This window comes from Phacochoerus africanus, chromosome 2 (genome assembly GCF_016906955.1).
Source record: "Phacochoerus africanus isolate WHEZ1 chromosome 2, ROS_Pafr_v1, whole genome shotgun sequence".
NCBI classification, from domain to species: Eukaryota; Metazoa; Chordata; class Mammalia; order Artiodactyla; family Suidae; genus Phacochoerus; species Phacochoerus africanus.
The window spans coordinates 248760784-248783518 of NC_062545.1; the positions used below are offsets into that span (position 1 = coordinate 248760784).

At 36.4% G+C, this 22735-nt stretch overlaps 1 protein-coding gene across 3 annotated transcripts in view; it reads left to right on the forward strand.

The window, feature by feature from the left end:
• Positions 1-22735, forward strand: part of FSD1L (fibronectin type III and SPRY domain containing 1 like) — an 80933-nt gene that overhangs the window by 14397 nt on the left and 43801 nt on the right. For all 3 annotated transcript variants that reach the window (XR_007133275.1, XM_047768090.1, XM_047768091.1), the window contains exons 2-3: positions 3699-3794; positions 6343-6474. Coding sequence is in view for 2 of the 3 variants with exons in the window: in XM_047768090.1 (XP_047624046.1) it covers positions 3699-3794; positions 6343-6474 (228 nt within the window). In the remaining variant the exon portion in view is untranslated. The remainder of the gene's footprint in view (positions 1-3698; positions 3795-6342; positions 6475-22735) is intronic.

Sequence of the window (22735 nt, forward strand, 5' to 3'; positions counted from 1 at the left end):
AAACGCAAATAGACAAAAAAAAAAAAAAAAAAAGAAAAAAGAAAAAGACTTAAAGCTCTCCTTACCTAGAAACTGGAGCAGTACCCCTTGAGAATCTCAGCCTAGGTCTTTTATTTTGGCAGTAAGATAAAGCAGCCTGTCTTAGGATGTGGGTTTTCTGTGATAGACACTCATACTAGAACTTCTTGTTAAGCTCAAAATGTGAGCCATAGAGCATTCTCTCTTCAAAAAATGAGATGCTGTTTCTCAGAAATACTTTATCAGCCTTTCCTTCCCAACCACTTTTTGGGGGAGTATAGTAGATAATTTATATGGAACCATCATTCCCCCAAAAGTTTTAATACAGATAGTAGGATTTTTTTCTAGGTGTATTGCTGTTAATATTAATAATTCGGGGGCCAGGAGTTCCCATTGTGGTGCAGTGGAAACAAATACGACTAATAACCATGAGGACGCAGGTTCTATCCCTGGCCTCACTCAGAGGCTTAAGGATCTGGCGTTGCCGTGAGCTGTGGTGTAGGTAGCAGATGAGGCTCGGATTCCGAGTTGCTGGTGGCTGTGGTGTAGGCTGGCAGCTACAGCTCCGATTCAACCTGTAGCCTGGGAAGCTCCATATCTTCAGGGTGCAACCCTAAAAAGCAAAAAAAAAAAAAAAGAAGGAAAAATCTTTGGAGCTTACCTATCTAAGACAGTATGCTTCAGCTATTTTCAGAGAGTTATTGCTGCAAAATTTCCCAAATATAGAGTTTGCTACTAAGCTTAGAACAAAAATTGAAGTGGAAAGCTGTTTTATGCTAGGAAGATATGTGTGTGTATATATATATATAGGCTCTGAACTGGATCTGCCTGTTATTATATACCAATGTTTCATAGTTTTCTGGTGAAATTTCCTCTAGTTTTTTTTTTTTTTTTAACTCACATATCTTAGTGATTAAAATGTTGTTATTGGTTGGATTCGGGCTTGGCTCCTCTTTATAGAATAAGATCTCTTCCAAAAGACTCTCAACCCCTGTTCTAATAGAATGTGTCATCTTTACCTTGAAGTTCACTGGATATGCCTATCAAGTGGACAAAGCTTAAGCTCAAGCTGTGATTCTCCATGAAAATTCTGGGGGTTTTCTATGTGCTTGAAGAGTCTGAGCAAACCAAATTTTTTCTTTTTTAAATTTTTTTGTTAATGATTTTTATTTTTTTCCATTATAGCTGGTTTACAGTTTTCTACTGTACAGCAAGGTGACCCAGTCACACATACACATATACATTCTTTTTCTCACATTATCATGCTCCATCATAAGTGATTAGATATAGTTCCCAATGCTATACAGCAGGATTTCATTGTTTATCCATTCCAAAGGCAATAGTTTGTATCAGTCCTTCCCACTCCCTCCCCAACCCCACCCCTTCGCAACCACAAGTCTGTTCTCCATGTCCATGATTTTCTTTTCTTTGTAAAGGTTCATTTGTGCCATATATTAGATTCCAGATAACAAACCACATTTTGTTTTGTTTTTTGTCCTTTTAGGGCTGTACCCGTGGCACATGGAGGTTCCAAGGCTAGGGGTCTAATCAGAGCTGTAGCTGCCGGCCTACGCCAGAGCCACAGCAATGCTAGATCCCAGCCACATCTGTGACCTACATCACAGCTCACGGCAATGCCGAATCTTTAACCCACTGAGCAAGGCCAGGGATTGAACCTGAGACCTCATTGTTCCTAGTCTGATTTGTTTCCTTTGCTCCATGATGGTAAACAAGCCAAAGTTTTACAACAATATTTATTGTTGTAAAGCAATAAATATTGTTAACAAGCCAAAGTTATACAATAATATTTATTGTATGGGTGTGTGATGGGCAGATTGGTTGGCTCTAGAGGCAGTATTCTAAAGTGGTAAAGAGCACGGGCTTTGGAGGCAGAGCATAATCTTTACCATATGAGCAGTGTTACTTGGGGCAACTGATTGAATTTCCATTTTCTCATCGATATAATATGGATGTAACCCGACCATCAGAAGGGATAGAAGGGGAGGCAGCTAGTCAGTCCATCAACTGAAAGAACCCAGCCTTCATTAAAGCTTACTATACACAGGCAGAGGATTGGCAGAAATATTTTTACCATTCCATTGTGTTGTTTTAAAATATATAGAGAGCCTGTCTTGGGTGAAGGCTTGGAAGACTCTTAAGTCCTCTACCCTCCTTTTCTACATCTCTGTATCACCACTCTCGTCCCTCCAACTGTGCCCATCCCTCCCCTAGATCTGGCTTCATCAGGTGGTTATCTCTGTATTCAAATCTTGGTGTACCTGTTTCTGGAAGGAACACTGACAGGATAAACTGCTAACTCTTGCTGTCAATCAACTTTCATAGTATAAAATTCATTGTATTATTATACTAAAGTAACACCAACGGTGAGGATGGGAAGAAATAGTTGAGGTATATGAAGACAGCAGAGAGCCCTAGGCTGGCCGGGGATGATAATACCTACTTATCTCCAGGGATTGTTAGGGGAATGAAATGAGAGTTGTAATTGTTTTAATTTTTTATTACTATAATGCTGTGTGCACATTTATATGAATGTTATCCCTTTATCAGATTATTTCCTAAGCCTTTTTATCAGTTTTTTTAAATTGTATTGTGGGGAGAACTTTTATTATGCAAAATCTTACAGGAAATTATTAAAATATTTATTCTTGTAGGTGCTAATGGAAATAAGCCTTGTTACTTATGGAAAAATTATAAAGTAAAAATACTTGCTTTTGATTTTTACTGAGAATACAAGTACCTTGTTTTGATTTTGCTGTAACTACCCACAAAGTTACCAAACAAGCTAGACCTGTGATGACCACTATGACAGCACTTGTCACATGTGCAATAAAAAGTGAAATTAATTAACATTGAAAAATGAATTTAGTTCCTTAATTTCTCTGTCCTCATTTCCAGAGCTCATTAGATTCATGTGGCTAGTCACCATGTTGAATAGCACATAAATAGGGTATTTCTGGCATAGCAGGAAATTTTGTTGGACAGCACTGAACTAGAAAGTATGTGAAAATTGTAATTGTTTCATTTAAATTTGAAGCATTGTCAAAAAGTCTGGGATGTTTGTTACTAAAATTACTTGCCTTATTTATTGTGGTTCTATAGGATCTGTAAATATTGCGATGATTGCTATAATCTTATCTGTAGATTTATCTATCTTCATATTTCCAAAATATATTTTTCATTTTTATAAATAAAATGTCAAATCTCGGTTCTCTGATTTTACTCCTCATATTCTGATACTGATTGAAGTGTCCAATTGTTTTTGCAACACTTATGGATTTGCTTCTAGTCCTTTGCCATCGCCTTATGACCTAAAGTAACAGTATTTTTTTTTGTCTTTTGTCTTTTTGTTGTTGTTGTTGTTGTAAAGTAACAGTATTTTTTTTTAACTTTTTTTATTTGTTAACAGTATTTATATTAAATAATACTGATCATCTTCATGGTGGTAATTAAGTTGTGCACTAGGAGTAAAAGGTTTTAAAACAGTACCAGTACACACACATCCCATCATTTGTAATTATAGCCTTCGGATAATTTGAACAACAAGCAGTTTTTCATTGCTCCTATTTATTATATAACCTTACATAAAAGGTTTATTTAGAGAATTGTCCTGAAGTTTATGATTCTCTTTTAATAAAATGTTAAAAATTTTTTTATCCTAGGAAGCTCTGCAAAGGATCATTACAACTCTGGCAAATAAAAATGATGAAATTCAGAACTTTATTGATACACTAAATCAAACACTAAAAGGAGTTCAGGTATGAATCTGATTAAAAAGTGTTTGTGTAAATATGTCACAATGAATGATTGTTGGATCGAATTAGAAGTGTAAACATATACCATCAACTCTAGATCAGCTAATGCAGGTGAGAGCAGGGTTTTTAAATGGCTGATAAATAAAAATGCTTTCTTTGATATCCCTGTATTCACCATGGAAAGATCAACTAGTAAGAGAAAAAGAAAACTCCGGAATAGTAATTGCTAGGAATATTATAATGCTCACTTTTGTTCCTTTCTGTTTTGTGTTTGTTTTTTCTAATTCTAATTAAGGGCAAATTGTACTTTGCAAAAATACTGGGAAGCTAAACATGTCTTTTAAATAAGTAGTGGAAAACATAGATGGTAAGAGGTCCAGTTGCAGAACTAGATGAAAATAAAATACAAAAGTAGAAGGTAAAGTGCCCAGTGAGGGGAATACCTGAGGAAATGGTTCCAGGTTTTGGTGGATAATCCATACTGAAAAGGTGGACTGTGGAAGGGACCTTAAGATAAGCTGGTGATGCTTTCCCATGAATGTGCCTTAATTAATTTAAAGGTCATTTCTTTGTGAAATAAACATAGATGATTTCTAGACACTTGTAGACAATGAATCCTTTTGTATAGTTTTTGTTTGGTTCAACATAGGTAATTGACTCTTGGCCTATTAAACTTTATAGTCTTGTACTTTCTTTACTTCTGAATTTGCTGTAATTGAAATTTGATGATAATTTTCACCGCTTTAACTTTCTCAAACTATTTTTTTAGAAAATTGAGTAAATCCATGAATCCAGTTTCTTTAAATAAGTAAAGCTAGTGGTTCTAAACCTCTTGATCTATGGACAAGAGAATAATTACACTTGAAATTTGGAAAAAGCTACTTTAAGGTAGAGTTGGCTCAAACTATTTTTCTTTTCTTCTCTCTCTCTCTCTCTCTCTCTTTCTTTCTTTCTTTCTTTCTTTCGTCTTTTTGCCTTTTCTAGGGCCGCTCCTGCGGCACGTGGAGGTTCCAAGGTTAGGGGTCTAATCAGAGTTGTAGCTGCCGGCCTACACCAGAGCCACAGCAATGTGGGATCTGAGCCGCGTCTGTGACCTACACCACAGCTCATGGCAACGCTGGATCCTTAACCCACTGAGCAAGGGCAGGGATCGAACCTGCAACTTCATGGTTCCTAGTTGGATTTGTTAACCACTGCACCACGATGGGAACTCCTCAAACTATTTTTCTGATTGACAGATTATTAGGACCTTACCTTAGCATTCAGAAAAAATAGAGGGTGAGCTAAGCTCCATGTTGGGAGTGTAAGATGTAGTGCGCAAGGGACCGTAAGAATGTGCCGATTGGTTATTGAGGGGGAAAAGATTAGTCCATTTCCTTTTTACATATGAAAAAAGTGAGGTCCAAGAATTTAAGTGGCTTGTCCAGGGTCCCACTGTTACTGAGTGGTTAATGTGGAATTTGACTTAAGTCTTCTACCTTCCATACTGCACATTTCTTCTTCCACAACATATTCTCACTACTGTAAAGAAACTAGTAAAATGATTAACACCACTTCTGGTAAGACTCCAGTGAGATAATGTCTGGTTTTTTATAAATGTTAAAGGCAAAAGTTTAAATTTTGGTATTATGGTAGACTGTATAATTAGTTCTCTAAACCAGTGCCAATTTCGCTTCTCTTAGTTGAATGATTCATTTATGTTGAAAAAAAGCCTTAAGGTAATTTATTCTTTCTCATAAATGTTGCAAGTATGGATATTGTAGATTTCACAGGGATTTCAGAGATATTTTGTTATTTCTTGTTGAAATAGCAGCCTCTTGCTTATGAGGCATTGAGGAACTCCAGGAGGTTGACAGACTTGAAATGCTTTATTGATTCTGCCACTAGTAGCTAGTTGTCTGGCTTTGGGCAAGTCATTTATCTGTATTTCAGTATATAAAATTTAGAAGTTGAGTACAGTTTCTACTCAGTAGATTATTACTGAAGTTCATTCTAGCACTGAAATTTGGTGTTTGAGAAATCTCTTAGGATCCAATAAGGAATTGCTTAGTCTTTTAAGTTCTGCTTATCTTATGTAAATGCAATGTTTTAGACAACCTGAAAGATTAAAAATCTGCACAAAATAAACGCCATCCATTATATGCCCCAAACTGTTCCTCTGAGTTACAGAATCAAAATCTCTGGAATATTTTATTAAAATCTGCTTCACTGATGATTCTAATGCACACCAAAGGTTGAGAACCACTGGCTTAGGGTCTGGACAGAGTTGACGGCCTTAAAACAACTTTCGCATTGTCCTGTGGAAATGGTATTATTAAAGATGAGAAGCGTTTGGGCTGCTTAACTCATAGTATTGCTGAAATTCAGCTATCAGCATTAGTAACCAGATTCTTGGATTTATCTATTTTTAAAGCCTTATGTCAGATATTAGAATTATTTTATAATATTAGGCTGAGGTAGTTTGTAATATGAAATCTATTTATATCTTTTAGTTTTTTAAATGTTTGACAGCTCTTTAGTAAAATCTTTGTTTTGTTTGTTTATTAAACAGGAAAATGCTTCTAACATACTTTCAGAGTTAGATGAAGAATTTGATAGTTTATACTCCATATTGGATGAGGTAAAAGAAAGTATGGTTAATACTATCAAGCAGGAACAAGCTCGTAAATCACAAGAGTTACAGGTGAGATCATAACAACTATTTCAATGTGAATAATAATTTTAGTTTGTATAATGCTTGATTTATTGAAAGCAAAAATTAGTGATTTTTTTTCCTTTTTCTTTCTTTTCTTTCTTTTTTTTTTTTTTTTGCTTTTTAGGGCCGCAGGTGTGGCATATAGAGGTTTCCAGGCTAAGGCTCAAATTTGAGCTGCAGCTGCTGGCCTGTGCCACAGCCACAGCAATGCCAGATCTGAGCTGTATCTGTGACCTACACCACAGCTCATGGCAACACTGGATCTTTAACCCATGGAGCGAGGCCTGCATCCTTATGGATACTAGTTGGGTTTTTTACCGCTGAGCCACGATGGGAACTCCAAAAATTAGTGAATTTTTGTGTATAACTGTACTTGTATCTTGTAGAAGAATGATTCTTAACTTTCTTTTTGTCATAGATGTTCTTTTTTTAAAATTGTGATAGAAGGAGTTCCCGTCATGGCACAGTGGAAATGAATCTGACTAGGAACCATGAAGTTGCGGGTTTGATCCCTGGCCTCGTTCAGTGGGTTGAGGATCCCTACATTGCTGTGGCCTGGCGTAGGTTGGCAGTGGTAGCTCCAGTTTGACCCCCTAGCCTGGGAACCTCTACATGCCACTAATGTGGGCCTAAGAACCCAAAAAAAAAAAAAAAATTGTGATGGAAAACCTAAGATTTACCCTTTTATTTTCTTATCATTTATACATATATATATATATATATATATATTTCTACTGAACAGCATGGTGACCCAGTTACACATATATGTATGCATTCTTTTTTCTCACATTACATGTTCCATCATAAGTGACTAGACAGAGTTCCCAGTGCTAAACAGCAGGATTCCATTGCTAATCCATTCCAAAGGCAACATTCTGCATCTCTTTACCCCAAGCTGCCAGTCCCTTCCATTCCCTCCCCTTCCCCCTTGGCAACCACAGGTCTATTCTCCAAGTCCATGATTTTCTTTTCTGTGGAAAGGTTCATCTGTACTGTATATTAGATTCCAGATATAAGCAATATCATATGGTATTTGTCTTTCTCTTTATGACTTAATTCACTCAGGATGAGAGTCTCTAGTTCCATCCGTGTTGCTGCAAATGGCATTATTTTGTTCTTTTTTATGGCTGAGTAGTATTCTATTATGTATATATACACTACATCTTCGTAATCCAATCATCTATCAGTGGACATTTGAGTTAATTCCATGTCTTGGCTATTGTGAATAGTGCTGCAATGAACATGTGGGTGCATGTGTCTTTTTTAAGGAAAGTTTTGTCTAGATATATGCTGAAGAGTGGGATTGCTGGGTCATATGGTAGTTCTATGTATAGATTTCTAAGGTACCTCCATACTGTTCTCCATAGTGGTTGTACTAGCTTACATTCCCAGCAACAGTGCAGGAGGGTGCCCTTTTCTCCACACCCCTTCTAGCATTTGTTATTTGTGGACTTATTAATGATTGCCATTCTGACTGATGTGAGGTGGTATCTCATGATGGTTTTGATTTGCATTTCTCTAATAATTAGTGATGTTGAGCATTGTTTCAAGTGCTTGTTGGCCATCTGTATATCTTCCTTGGGGAAGTGTCTATTCAGGTCCTTTACTCATATTTCACTTGGGTTGTTGGCTTTTTTGTTGTTGAGTTGTATAAGTTGTTTGTATATTTTAGAGATTAGGTCCTTGTCAGTTGCATCATTTGAAACTATTTTCTCCCTTTCTGTAAGTTGTCTTTTTGTTTGCTCTTTGGTTTCCTTTGCTGTGCAAAAGCTTGTCAGTTTGATTAGGTTCCATTGGTTTATTTTTGCTTTTATTTCTGTTGCTTTGGGAGACTGACCTGAGGAAACATTTGTGAGGTTGCTGTCAGAGAATGTTTTGCCTATGTTCTCTTCCAGGAGTTTGTCTTATATTCAAGTCTTTCAGCCATTTTGAGTTTATTTTGGTGCATGGTGTGAGGGTGTGTTCTAGGTTCATTGATTTGCATGTAGCTATCCATGTTTCCCAGCAATACTTGCTGAAAAGACTTTTTCCCATTTTATATTCTTGCCTCCTTTGTCAAAGATTAATTGACCAAAGGTGTCTGGGTTTATTTCTGGGTTCTCTATTCTGTTCCATTGGTCTGTATGTCTGTTTTGGTACCAGTAGCACACTGTCTTGATGACTGTGGCTTTGTAATATTGCCTGAAGTCTGGGAGAATTATGCTCCTGCTTGGTTTTTGTTCTTCAGAATTGCTTTGGCAATTCTGGGTCTTTTGTGGTTCCATATAAATTTTTGAATTGTTTGTTCTATTTCTGTGAAAAATGTCATGGGTAATTTGATAGGGATTGCATTGAATGTGTAGATTGCTTAGGGTAGTATGGCCATTTTAACAATATTAATTGTTCCAATCGAGGAGCATGGAATATCTTTCCATTTCTTTACATTTTCTTTAATTTCCTCAATCAGTGTTTTATAGTTCTCAGCATATAAGTCCTTTACCTCCTTGGTCAGGTGTATTCCCAGGTATTTGATTTTTTGGGGTGCAATTTTAAAAGGTATCTTATTTTTGTATTCCTTTTCTGATATTCCATTGTTAGTATACAGAAATGTGACTGATTTCTGAATGTTAATCTTATATCCTGCTACCTTGCTGAATTTGCTGATCAGTTCAAGTAGTTTTTGGGTTGAGTCCTTAGGGTTTTCTACTTATAGTATCATTGTCATCCATATACAGTGACAGTTTTACCTCTTCTCTTCTTACTTGGATGTCTTTTATTTCTTTTGTTTGTCTGATTGTTGTGGCTGGGACTTTCTGTACTATGTTAAATAACAGTGGTGAGAGTGGGCATCCTTGTCTTGTTCCAGATTTTTGTGGGAAGGCTTTTGGCTTTTCTCCATTGAGTATTATGTTTGCTGTGGGTTTGTCATAAGTGGCTTTGATTATGTTAAGGAATGTTCCCTCTATACCAACTTTGGTAAGAATTTTTATCATGAATGGATGTTGGACTTTGTCACATGCTTTTTCTGCGTCTGTTGAGATGATCATGTGGTTTTTGACTTTTCTTTTGTTAATGTGGTGTATGATGTTGATTGATTTTCGTATATTGTACCATCCTTGTGAACCTGGGTGAATCCCACCTGGATGTGGTGTAGTATCTTTTTGATAGGTTGTTGGATTTGGTTGGCTAAAATTTTGTTGAGAATTTTGCGTCTAAATTCATCGAAGATGTTGGCCGATAGTTTTCTTTTTTGGTGGTATCTTTTTCTGGTTTTGGAATTAGGGTGATGGTGGCATCATAGAATCTCTTTGGGAGTGTTCCTTCTTCTTCAACCTTTTGTAAAAGCTTAAGGAGGATGGGTATAACTCCTCTTTGTATGTTTGGTAGAATTCGCCTGTGAAGCCATCAGATTTACCCTTTTAACCACTTTTAAATGTACAGTGGTATTAACTGTATTCACATTGTTATATAACAGATCTCTAGAACTTTTTCATCTTGCAGAACTGTGACTCTCTATCCATTGAACAACTCCCTGGTTGCCTCTTCCCCCACTGCTTGCTTGGCAAACACGATTGTATTTTTGTTTCCATGATTTTGACTGTTCTTGATATCTTTTATAAGTGGAATTATACAGTATGTATGTCATCATACATACAGCCCTTTCACGACCGGCTTATTTATTTCACTCAGCATAACGTTCTCAAAGTTCATCCATCTTGTAGCATGTGACAGGATTTCCTTCCTTCTTATGGCTGAATAATATTCCATTTAATGTATATTCCACATTTTCTTTAAGAGTTATTTTGTTGTCTTCATTATGTCTTGTTGTGCTTACCCTAAGGAAAGTTTAGAGTTGTAAAGGAATTTGAAAAACCTTGCAGTGTGCCACATCTTTAATGTTCAAAATTCATATTTGAGAGTCAAGTTTAATAATTTGTGGGGAAGTTGGTGATAATATTTGATTGCCAGTGTCAAGATTTCATGCATTCATTCAGTGAAATTTGAGTTATGGCTGTGCTGGATTTTGAATAAGTAGTAACGAGCAAAATAGCTCCTGCCTACATGGACTACATATACTCATTGATGATAATTTGCAGGTAATGGGAAAGAAAGGGAAATCAAATCCTTTTGTCAAAGAGATTAGAATTCTTAAAGAGTAAGCAAAAATGTATAGATGATGTAACTGATTTAAGAATAATGTTGGGAGTTCCTCCCGTGGCTCAGTGGTTAACAAACCCCGCTAGCATCCATGAGGACGTGGGTTCGATTCCTGCCCATGCTCAGTGGGTTAAGGATCTGGCATTGCCATGAGCTGTGCTGTAGGTCACAGACATGGCTTGGATTCTGCGTTGCTGTGGCTCTGGCGTAGGCCAGTGGCTACAGCTCCCATTCGACCCCTAGCCTAGGAACCTCCATATACTGCAGGTGCAGCCCAAGAAATGGCAAAAAGACCAAAAAAAAAAAAAAAAAGAAGAAGAATGTTAATGTGTAACACTACTAATGTGTAAAAAAAAAAAAAGAAAAAGAAGAAGAATGTTAATGTATCAGTACCTCATGCAGAGCGATCGTGAAGGAAACTGAGTTCAGGAGCAGTTCTTAGAAACTGATTAGAAGCCCTTTGTAGGAGGCACTTAATAAAGAGAAGAGGGAGTGTTTCAGATAAGAAGCAGTTAAATTGTTAAGATAATCAAAGATTAAAAGTCTGAAAGAGTCTTAAAATCATGTTTAAGCCAAGTCACTACTGATTTTTAAGAGAGATCTGGTATCATTCTTTCATAGCATGTGGCATTAGATATTTAGGACTGCTCTCCTTTTGAAAGTCAAGATGTTTGAGATTTTCAGAATTAGATAATTTCTATCTTTTGTGGACTTCTGGTTTAAAATATGTCTTTAGACGTTCCAGAAAATTGTATATATTTTCCTATTATAACTTATTTTCTGGCAGCCCTGTATAGAGCTGGATATATGTGTGTGCATATAAAATCTGCAGTGCTCTTAGAACAGGCTGCATGTATTGCTCTTGTAAACTATTGAGTTTATATTTCTAGTTGTTGACTAAATTCCCAGTAATAAATAATTATTATCCTTTATAATTATTAATATTTCTCCTTCTTTTCATGCCATAAAAGATTTCACATATTTTAGGAGTGGAAATGAATCCAACTAGGAACCATGAGGTTTTGGGTTCGATCCTTGGCCTGGCTCAGTGGGTTAAGGATCCGGTATTGCCGTGAGCTGTGGTGTAGGTTGCAGATGGGGCTAGCATCTGGCGTTGCTGTGGCTCTGGCATAGGCTGGCAGCTACAGCTCCGATTAGACCCCTAGCCTGGGAACCTCCATATGCCACAAGTGTGGCTCTAAAAAGACCAAAAAAAAAAAAAAATTCATATGTTTTAATAAGAATGGTAATCTAGGGGAGATGAAAGGATATTAAGGGGACAAGAGAGGTTATAAAGTAAGGTGGTAACTTAATGAGACATAAGCTTAGTGAATATAACTTCTTTCTTAAAGATGTTCTTGGGTTATGATTCAAAGGAAAAAGCTCTGGTGATCTCAGCCTAATGGTAATTCAAACCATAAAGCTTTCTTGGATTAATTAAAAAGTAAGTTTTTTAAAAAATTAATTAATTTTATTTTTAATGATCATAACAACCTGATTTTACAGTATTTCCATCCCACAGCCCAAGCACATCCCCCCACCCCCCAAACTGTCTCCTCTGGAGACCATAAGTTTTTCAGTGTCTGTGAGTCAGCATCTGTTCTGCAAAGAAGTTCAGTCTGTCCTTTTTTCAGATTCCACATGTCAGTGAAAGCATTTGATGTTGGTGTCTCACTGTGTGGCTGACCTCACTTAGCATGATAGTTTCTGGGTCCATCCCTGTTGCAAGAAATGCTGGTATTTCATTCTTTTTAATGGCTGAGTAATATTTCATTGTGTATATGTACCACCTCTTCTTTATCCACTCCTCTGTCGATGGACATTTAGGTTGTTTCCATGTCTTGGCTCTTGTATAGAGTGCTGCAGTCAACATTAGAGTACATGTGTCTTTGCGAGTCGTGGTTTTCTCTGGATAGATGCCCAGGAGTGGGATTGCTGGATCAAATGGTAGTTCTCTGTTTAGTTTTCTGAGGCATCTCCATACTGCTTTCCACAGTGGTTGCACCAATTTACAATCCCACCAATAGTGTACTAGTGTTCCTTTTTCTCCACACCCTCTCCAGCACTTATTGTTTGTAGACTTTTGGATGATGGCCATTCTGGCTGGTGTAAGGTTGTACCTCAGAGTGGTTTTGATTTGCATTTCTCTAATAATGAGTGATGCTGAACATCTTTTCATGTGTTTTTTGGCCATCTATATGTCTTCTTTGGAGAGCTGTCTGTTTAAATCTTCTGCCTATTTTTTGATGTGGTTGTTTGTTTGTTTGGTATTGAGCAGTAGGAGGTGTTTATAAATTTTGGAGATTAATCTCTTGTCAATCAGTTCATTTGCAAAGATTTTCTCCCATTCTGTGGGTTGTCTTTTTGTGTTGTTTAGGGTTTCCTTTGCTGGGCAGAAACTTTGAAGTTTGATTAGGTCCCATTTGTTTATTTTTCTTTTTATTGTCAATACTCTGAGAGGTGGATCTGAGAAGATGTTGCTGTGGTTTATGTCAGAGAGTGTTTGGCCTATATTATCCTCTAAGAGTTTGATAGTGTCTGGTCTCATATCTAGGTCTTTAATACACTTGGAGTTTATTTTTGTGTCTGGTGTTAGGGAGTGTTCTGATTTCATTCTTTTCCATGTGGCTGTCCAGTTTTCCCAGCACCACTTCTTGAACAAGCTGTCCTTTCTCCATTGTATATTCTTGCCTCCTTTGTCATAGATTAGTTGGCTGTAGGTGCGTGAGTTGAATTCTGGGCTTTCTCTCCTGTTCCACTGATGTATATTTCTGTCTTTGTGCCAGTACCATGCAGTTTTGACGACTGTTGCTTTGTAGTATAGTCTGAAGTCTGGGCGCCTGATTCCTCCAGCTCCGTTTTTCTTTTTCAGGATGTCTTTGGCTATTCTGTGTCTTTTGTGCTTCCAAACAAACTTTAAAATATTTTGTTTGAGTTCTGTGAAAAATTTCCTCCCTACCCCCTGCCAAAAAAAAAAAAAAAATTCTCTTGTGGCACAGTGGGCTAAGGATCTGATGTTGTCACTGCTATAGCTGCTTGGGTCACTGCTGTGGTATGGGTTTGATTTCTGCCACAGGAATTTCCACATGCTGCAGGCAGGAGCAACAACAACAACAAAAAAGTCACAACATGGCTACTGATGCCATTTTCTTCTTTAAAGAGGAAGAGGTAATAGAGCACCTCTGTTCTGTTCTTTCTTTGGGTTCACAAACTCAATAGCCTGTTGTTTTCATTAAAATATTTTAATAATTCCTCTGAATTACAAAGTGCTGTTTAAGCTACATTCCTTGTTCTCTCTTTTGCTTTCCCTCTTCACTTCAAAGCAGATTTGTAGCATTTTCCTTTTTTTTTCTTTTTGTTTTACAGCTATTAGAAGGTGGCCTTCCTTTTTTTAAATTACTCAATTAATTTTATTACATTTATAGTTGTACAGCAGTCATCACAACCACATTTTACAGCATTTCCATGCCAAACCCCCAGCACCTCACCCCACCCCACAACCTGTCTCATTTGGAAACCAAAAGTGTTTCAAAGTCTACAATCAGTATCTGTTCTGCAAAGAAGTTCATTCTGTCCTTTTTTTAGATTCCACATGTAAGTGATAACATTTCATGTTGGTGTCTCATTGTCTGATAATTTCTAGGTCCATCCATGTTGCTGCAAATAACATTATTTCTTTCCTTTTAATGGCTGAGTAATATTCCATTATGTATATGTACCACCTCTTCTTTATCCACTCCTCTGTCGATGGACATTTAGGTTGTTTCCATGTCTTGGCTCTTGTATAGAGTGCTGCAGTCAACATTGGAGTACTGTGTCTTTTCAAGTCATGGTTTTCTATAGATAGATGCTCAGGAGTGGGATTGCTGGATCAAATGGTAGTTCCATTTTTAGTTTTCTGAGAAATCGCTGCACTGTTTTCCACAGTGGTTGCACCAATTTACATTCCCACCAACCTTGTAATAGGGTTCCTTTTTCTCCACACCCTCTCTAGCACTTATTGTTTGTAGACTTTTGGATGATGGCCATTCTGGCTGGTGTAAGGTGGTACCTTAGAGTGGTTTTGATTTGCATTTCTCTAATAATGAGTGATGTTGAACATCTTTTCATGTGTTTCTTGGCCATTTGTATGTCTTCTTTGGAGAATTGTCTGTTTAGAAACCCTGCCCATTTTTTATGGGGTTGTTTGTTTTTTTGGTATTCAGCTGTACGTGATGTTTATAAATTTTGGAGATTAATCTCTTGTCAATTGGTTCATTTGCAAAGATTTTCTCACATTCTGTGCATTGTCTTTTCATTTTGTTTAGGGTTTCCTTTGCTGTGCAGAAACTTTGAAGTTTGATTAAGTCCCATTTATTTTTGTTTTTATTGTCATTACTCTAAGAGGTGAATCTGAGATACTGCTGTGGTTTATGTTGGAGAGTGTTTGGCCTATGTTTTCCTCTAATCTTTTTTTTTTTTCAACTTTTAAACTTTTTTTGAAGTATAGTTGATTTACATTGTTGTGATAATTTCTGCTGTGCAACAAAGTGATTCAATTGCACATATACACACACGTCCATTCTTTTTCAGATTCTTTTCCCATATAGATCATCACAGAATATTGGGTAACATTTCCAGCAGGTCCTCCTGTTGGCCAGCCATTCTGTGTACCACAGTGTGCATATGCCAAACCCCCAAACCTCATCCATCCCTCCCCACACCTGTCCCCTTTGGTAACCATAAGTTAGTTTTCAAAGTCTGTAAGTCTGTTTCTGTTCTGAAGATAAGTTCATTTGTATCCTTTTTTTTTTAGATTCCACATGTAAGCCATAGCATATGATGTTTGTCTTTCACTGACTAACTTCACTTAGTATGTAATCTCTAGGTCCATCAATGTTGCTGCAAATGGCATTGTTTCATTCTTATTATGGCTGAGTGATACTCCATTGTATATTTGAACCACATCTTATTTATCCATTCCTTTGTCAGTGGACATTTAGGTTGCTTTCCTGTCTTGGCTATTGTAAATTGGGGTGTTTGTATCTTTTTGAATTACGGTTTTCTCCAGATATATGCCCAGGAGTGGGATTGCTAAATCATACGATAGTTCTGTATTTAGTTTTTTGAGGCAGCTCCATACTTCTTTCCATAGTGGCTGCACCAATTTACATTCCCACCAACAGTATAGAAAGGTTCCCTTTTCTTTGAACCCTCTCCAGCATTTATTGTTTGTAGACTTTTATTTATTTATTTATTTTTGGTTTTTAGGGCCGCATATAAGGCATATAGAAATTTTCAGGCTATGGGTTGAATTGGAGCTGCAGCTGCTGGCTTATGTCACAGCCATAGCAATGCAGGATCCAAGCTGCGTTTACAACTTACACCACAGCTCACAGCAAAACTGGATCCTTAGCCCGCTGAGCAAGGCCAGGGATCAAACCTGCATCCTCGTGGATACTATTCTGATACCACTGAGCCACAATGGGAACTCCTGTTTGTAGACTTTTGATATTGACCAATCTGATTGGTGTAAATGATACCTCACAGTAGTTTTGATTTGCATTTCTCTAATAATTACATTGTTGAGCGTCTTTTCATGTGTTTTTTGGCCATCTCTATGTCTTTGGAGAAATGTCTAAATGTCTATTTGCCCTTTTTTTGATTTGGTGGTTTTTTTTTTTTTTTAATATTGAGCTGCATGAGGTGTTTGTATATTTTAGAGATTAATCCCTTGTTCGTTGTATCATTGCAAATATTTTCTCCCATTCTGTGGGTTGTCTTTTTGTTTTGTTTATGGTTTCCTGTGCTGTGCAAAAACTTTTAAGATTAAGTAGGTCCCATTTGTTTATTTTTATTTTTATTGTCATTACTTGAGGAAGTGGATTCTTTGAAGCTGTTGCTGTGGTCTGCCGATTTTCCTCTAAGAGTTTTAGAGTATCCGGTCTTACATTTAGGTTTTTAGTTCATTTTGAGTTTATTTTTGTGTATAGTGTTAGGCAGTGTTCTAATTTCATTCTTTTACATGTAGCTGTCCAGTTTCCCCAGCACCGCTTATTGAAGGGACTTTCTTTTTTCTATTGTTTATTTTTGCCTTTGTCATAGACTAGTTGACCATAGTTATGTGGGGTTATTTTTGGACTTTCTATCCTGTTTCATTGATCTAGATTTCTGTTTTTGTGCCAGTACCATACTATTTAGATGATTGTAGCTTTGTCTGAGGTTAAGGACCTTGATTCCTCCAGCTCCATTATTTTTTCCTCAGGATTGCTTTGGCTATTCAGGGTATTTTGTGTTTCCATATAAATTTTAAATTTTTTTGTTCTAGTTCTATGAAAAATGTCATTGGTAATTTGATAGGAATTGCATTTTGAATCTGTAGATTGCCTTGGCCAGTATAGTCATTTTGATAATATTGATTCTTCCAATCCAAGAGCATGGTATATCTTTCCATCTGTTTGTGTCATCTTTGATTTCTTTCATCAGTGTCTTATAGTTTTTGCCTGTGATACACAGAGTTCATCTGTGAAGCCATCTGATCCTGGACTTTTGTTTGCTGGAAGTTTTTAAATCACAGTTTCAATATCAGTACTTGTGATCAGTCTGTTCATCTTTTCTATTTCTTCCTTGTTCATTCTTGGAGAATTGTACCTTTCTAAGAATTTATCCATTTCTTCTAGGTTGTCCATTTTATTGGCATAGAGTTGCTTGTAGTAGTCTCTTATGATCCTTGGTATTTCTGTGATGTCCATTGATAATTTCTCTTTTTCCATTTATAATTTTATTAATTTGAGCCTTCTCCCCCCCTTTTTTTCCCTTGGTGAATCTGGCTAAGGTTTTATCAATTTTGTTGATTTTTTTGAAGAACCCCGTTTTAGTTCGATTGATCTTTTCTATTGTTTTCTTCATTCCTATTTCATTTATTTCTGCTCTGATCTCTATGATTTCTTCTACTCATTTTGCATTTTGTTTGTTCTTACTCTAGTTGCTTTGGGTATACGGTTAGGTTGTTCATTTGAGATTTTTCTGATTTCCTGAGGTAGGCTTGTATTCTGTAAACTTCCCTCTTAGAACTACTTTTGCTGCATCCTATAGGTTTTAAATCATTGTGTTTTTGTTTTCATTTGTCTCTAGATATTGTTTGATTTCCTCTTCAATTTCTTTAGTGATCCATTGTTGTTTAGTAGAATATTGTTTATTCTCCATGTATTTTTGTTTTTTGCAGTTCTTTTCCTTGTCATTGATTTCTAGTCTTATCACATTTTGGTCGGAAAAGATGCTTAATATAATTTCAGTTTTCTTAAATTTACTGAGGCTTGATTTGTGGCCAAATGTGATCTATCCTAGAGAATGTTCCATGTGCTTGAGGAAAATGTGTATTCTGCTACTTTCAGATGGAATGTTCTATAAATATCTATTAAGTCAGGCTGTTCTAATACATCATTTAAGGCTTGTGTTTCCTTGTTGATTTTCTGTCTAGATGATCTGTGCATTGGTGTAAGTGGGGTGTTAAAGTCTCCCACTATTACTGTTATTATTGATTTCTCCTTTTATGGCTTTTGGCAGTTGTTTTATATATTGAGGTGATCCTATGTTGGGTGCATATATATTTACAATTGTTATATCTTCTTCTTGGATTGATCCTTTGATCATTATATAATATCCTTTGTCTCTTGTAACCATTTTTATTTTAAAGTTTGTTTTGTCTGATGTGAGTATTGCTACTTCAGCTGTATTTTGATTTCTGTTTGCATGGAATATTTTCTTCCATCCTTTCACTTTCAGTTTGTATGTATCCCTAGAACTGAAGTAGCTCTCTTGTAGATAGCATATATATGGGTCTTGTTTTTGTATCCATTCAACCACTCTGTGTCTTTTTTTGGGAGGGGGGCTGTACCCACGGCACATGTGGGCTCCCAGGCTAGGGGTTGAATCAGAGTTATAGCCACAGCAACGACAGATCCAAGCCATGTCTGCAGCCTACGCCACAACTTATGGCAACTCCAGATCCTTAACCCATTGAGCCAGGCCAGGGAGATATCCTGCATCCTCATGGATACTAGTCAGATTTGTTTTCACTGAGCCACAAGGGGAACTCCCCTAGTCTATGTCTTTTGATTGGAGCAGTTTGTCCATTTACATTTAAGGTAATTATTGATATGTATGTGTTTATTGCCATTTTGTTAATTGTTTTTGATTTGTTTTTGTTGGTCTTTTTTCTTCCCTTCTTTTGTTCGATGACTACCTTTAATGTTGTGTTTGATTGCTTTTTCTTATTTGTGTTTGTATCTCTTGTGGATTTTTGGTTTGCAGTTACCATGAAGCTTTCATATAGGAGTTTATACATAGACACAAGATCATTTTAACTTGCTGGTCTCTTAATTGCAAATGCATTTCCAGTATTTTGCATTTGTACTCTGTCTCCACTTCTCACAATTGCTTGTTTTGATATCATATTTGTATGTGGATGATTTCCTACCATTGCTATATCTTTGTCTTTACCGATCACCCTTCTTATTTGTAATTTCTTGTTGCTAGTTGTGACCTTTTCTTTTTTCCCTAGAGAGATTTCTTTAGTAGTTGTTGTAGAGCTGGTTTGTAGGTGCTGAATTCTCTTAACTTTTGGTTGTCTGTAAGGCTTTTCATTTCTCTCTCAAATCTGAATGAGAGCCTTGCTGGGTAGAATAGTCTTGGTTGTAGATTTTTTCCTTTCATCACTTTAAGTATATTGTACCCCTTCCTTCTGGCCTGCAGAGTTGAGTTTTGCTGAAAAATTAGCTGATAACCTTATCAGGGTTCCCTTGTATGTTATTTGTTGCTTTTCCCTAGGTGCTTTCAATATTTTCTCTTTCTTTTTAATTTTGATCAGCTTGATTAATATATATCTCAGGGTATTCCTCCTTGGGTTTATTCTATATGATATTTGTTGTTCTTCCTGAATTTGAGTGAGTGATTCTTTTCCCATGTTAGGGAAGTTTTCAGCTATTATCTCTTCAAAATTTTTTCTCTGGCCCTTTCTCTATCTCCTCCTTCTGGAACCCCTATAATATGAATTGTTGGTACGTTTAATGTCCTAGAGTTCTCTTAGACCGTCTTCATTTCTTTTCATTCTTTTATCTTTATTCTGTTTTGTGTCAGTGATTTCCATCAGTCTGTCTTCTACCTCATTCATTCTTCTGCCTCCCATAGTCTGTTATTAATTAGTTACAGTGTATTTTTTCAGTTACTGTGTTGTTCATCTCTACTTGTTTAATCTTTAAATCTTCTATTTCTTTGTTCACCATTTTTTGTAATTTATCAATTTTTGTTTCCAGTTTTTTCCCGAGATCTTGGATCATCTTTACTATCATTACTCCAAAGCTTTTTTTATGGGGTTGCTTATCTCTACTTCACTTAGCTATTTTTCTGGGTTTTTTTTCTTGTTCCTTCATCTGGCTTATATTTCTCTACCTTTTCATTTTGTCTGACTTTCTCTGTGGTCTCCTTTTTTGCAGGTTACAGGGCTGTAGCTTCTCTTGCTTTTGGTGTCTGCCCCTTTGTGGGTGAAGTTGACATTGGGGCTTGTGATAAGCTTCCTGATGGGAGAGACTGATGCCTACCCACTGAGGCTGAGTCTTGTTCCTCTGGTGGGTGGGAGTTGTCTTTGGGAGTGATTAGGGCCAGCTGTGTGCTTGGGAGGACTTGAGGAAACCTCTTTGATGATGGATAGGGCTGTATTTCCACCCCCTTTGGTGTTTGGCCTGGGGCTTCTCAGCCCTGATGGGTGGATCCAGGTTTTTCCAAGATGCCAGCCTCTAGGCATACCAGTGATTATTCCCTGGGACCTCCCCCTCCTTTGTTGTGCCCCCATGGTGAGCTATAGCTGCCCCCTGCTTTCCCAGAAGACCCTTCAAGACCTGAAGGTAGGTCTGACCCAGATTATCATTGAGTCCCTGCTTTGCCCTGGGACCCAGTATATGTGAAATCCTGGGTGTACCCTCCAAAAATGGAGTCCCTGTTTTCCCCAGTCCTGTGGAGCTCCTGTGCACAAGCCCTGATGACCTTCAATGCCAAATGCTCCAGAGGCCCTTCCTCCCTTTGCCAGACCCCCAGAACCCCTAGTTCTGATGTGGGGTTTAGAACTCTCACTCCTGTGGGAGAGCCTCTGTGATATATTTTCCTATCTGTGGGTTGCCCACCTTGTGGGTATGGGATTGCTTATATGTGAAAGTGCTACTCCTGCTGCCTCAATATGGCTTCTTTGTCTTTAGCTGTAGAATAACACTTTCTGTAGTTTCCATTCTATTTTGTTGAAGGTTGTTCAGAATTTAGTTGTAATTTTGGTGTTTTCGTGAGAGGAGGTGAGCTCGAGTCCTTCTACTCCACCATTTTGTCTCTGAATCTATAGGATTTTCTTAGAATAAGATAATTTGTTTCAAGCTTTGACTTTAGTTGGGCTTTTTTTTTCGTACTATAGTAGTTCCTTGAGATATATTCTTTACTCTTTTTGGTATTTTTTACTTTTATACTCCATGGACTTTCTCTGCCCTAGGGATCTTGGATAGACTATAACTACCATTTTATTCTCAGTGATTTTGCTTAAAACCTTTAAAAGCTCTTCTACAAGTGGGATATTTCAAATGGTTATTCGTTAATTCTTCTTTGCAACTCATAAGAATTTTACTCACAGGAAGAGTAGCATTTTTTATGAAATTGTAGTTGGGTGCTTAGAATGACACATGAAAACCTCTTTTATCCCAAACTATGACTGAACTATCCTACTTTTCCATAGTTAAATAGAATATGTCAGAAAGCAGTAAAATGCACCATAGTTTATTTTTAGTGCTTATCTTAAAGGAAAACTAGTTAGATTTGAATATGGGATAGATGCTAATAAGTAGATATTAATAAATATTCTGAAGAATCTTGGATGCATTAAAAAACTTAGGAATGGGTCCATTTCTTTGTTTAAAGTCATCCTTAAAAATATTTTCACGTAAGTGGTCGTAGTTTGAAACCTACAAATGATAAAGGAGAGAGAGAGGGGAGGGGGAGAAGGGAATAAAGGTTATGTTAGGTGAAATTAACACTTCACTGTAGCAGAGTACATCACTGTAATAGTTACCATTTTTTGTTCCTCTTTGATTTTTTTTTTGAAATACAGGTTCTTGCATTTGTGATTCCATTGTTACCTAGTTTTGGAAGTTACAAATTAGCATTTATGGCAGTATAATGATGTGACAAATGGAGTACTAAGATTGTGTTTGACTGAATGTATCTGTAACTCGATTCATAAACTTCAGTTAAATATCATCAAGAAATTTAGTCTTCATTGTGAAGGATGTATTCTGTAGATGGATTATTCTGATATTTTTAGTTTAAATTGTTGATAGTTTTATGACTATCATGATTGAGAAGAATCTTTAAGTAAATTTGACCTCATCTATTTATGATTGTTTTGTTTTCTTTTGTGTTTTTAAATGGTGAGTTTATCTTTATCTGTATGCAGTTAAGCTATTCTGGTCAGATTATGGACAGTTTAATATATTTATTTTTATTTTTTTACAGAATAAAATACATACATTTACACACAATTACATTCACACAGATTGTTATAACATGGATCTTAAGAAACAGATTAAGTGACTCCCACTGGAGAAGTGGAATGGAAAATATGCTGAGACAAATAGGAAATTTATTCTATACTTTATCCCAATTTTATGGCTTTCATCTTTACTACTTAGTTTTAACTATTACATTTCAATTTTTCTTTAAAAATTAGCATTATGTTAAATTGTTATATTATGCAACTAAAATTTATAAAAAAGAAAGCTTTATATACCATTAAATATTTTATATAGCATAGTAAAAAGAATAACAACTGGTAAGCATAACAAAAATAATACACCTTCTGAAAATAAGTAAAATATAAAATGCATAAGTTGGTTAAAAAACAGTGTGACTATATAAATATGTCCTCACAAATTTGTTCCATCTCATTGATTCTTCAATAAAGGCATTACACCATTCTAGGTGATGTGATAAACAAGACATTATAGACTTTACATTGTACCATGGAGAGAAATGGTTATTAATAATACAGTTGTAGAACTGTATTATTAAATTGTACAGTGGCATTATTTAATTATAATTA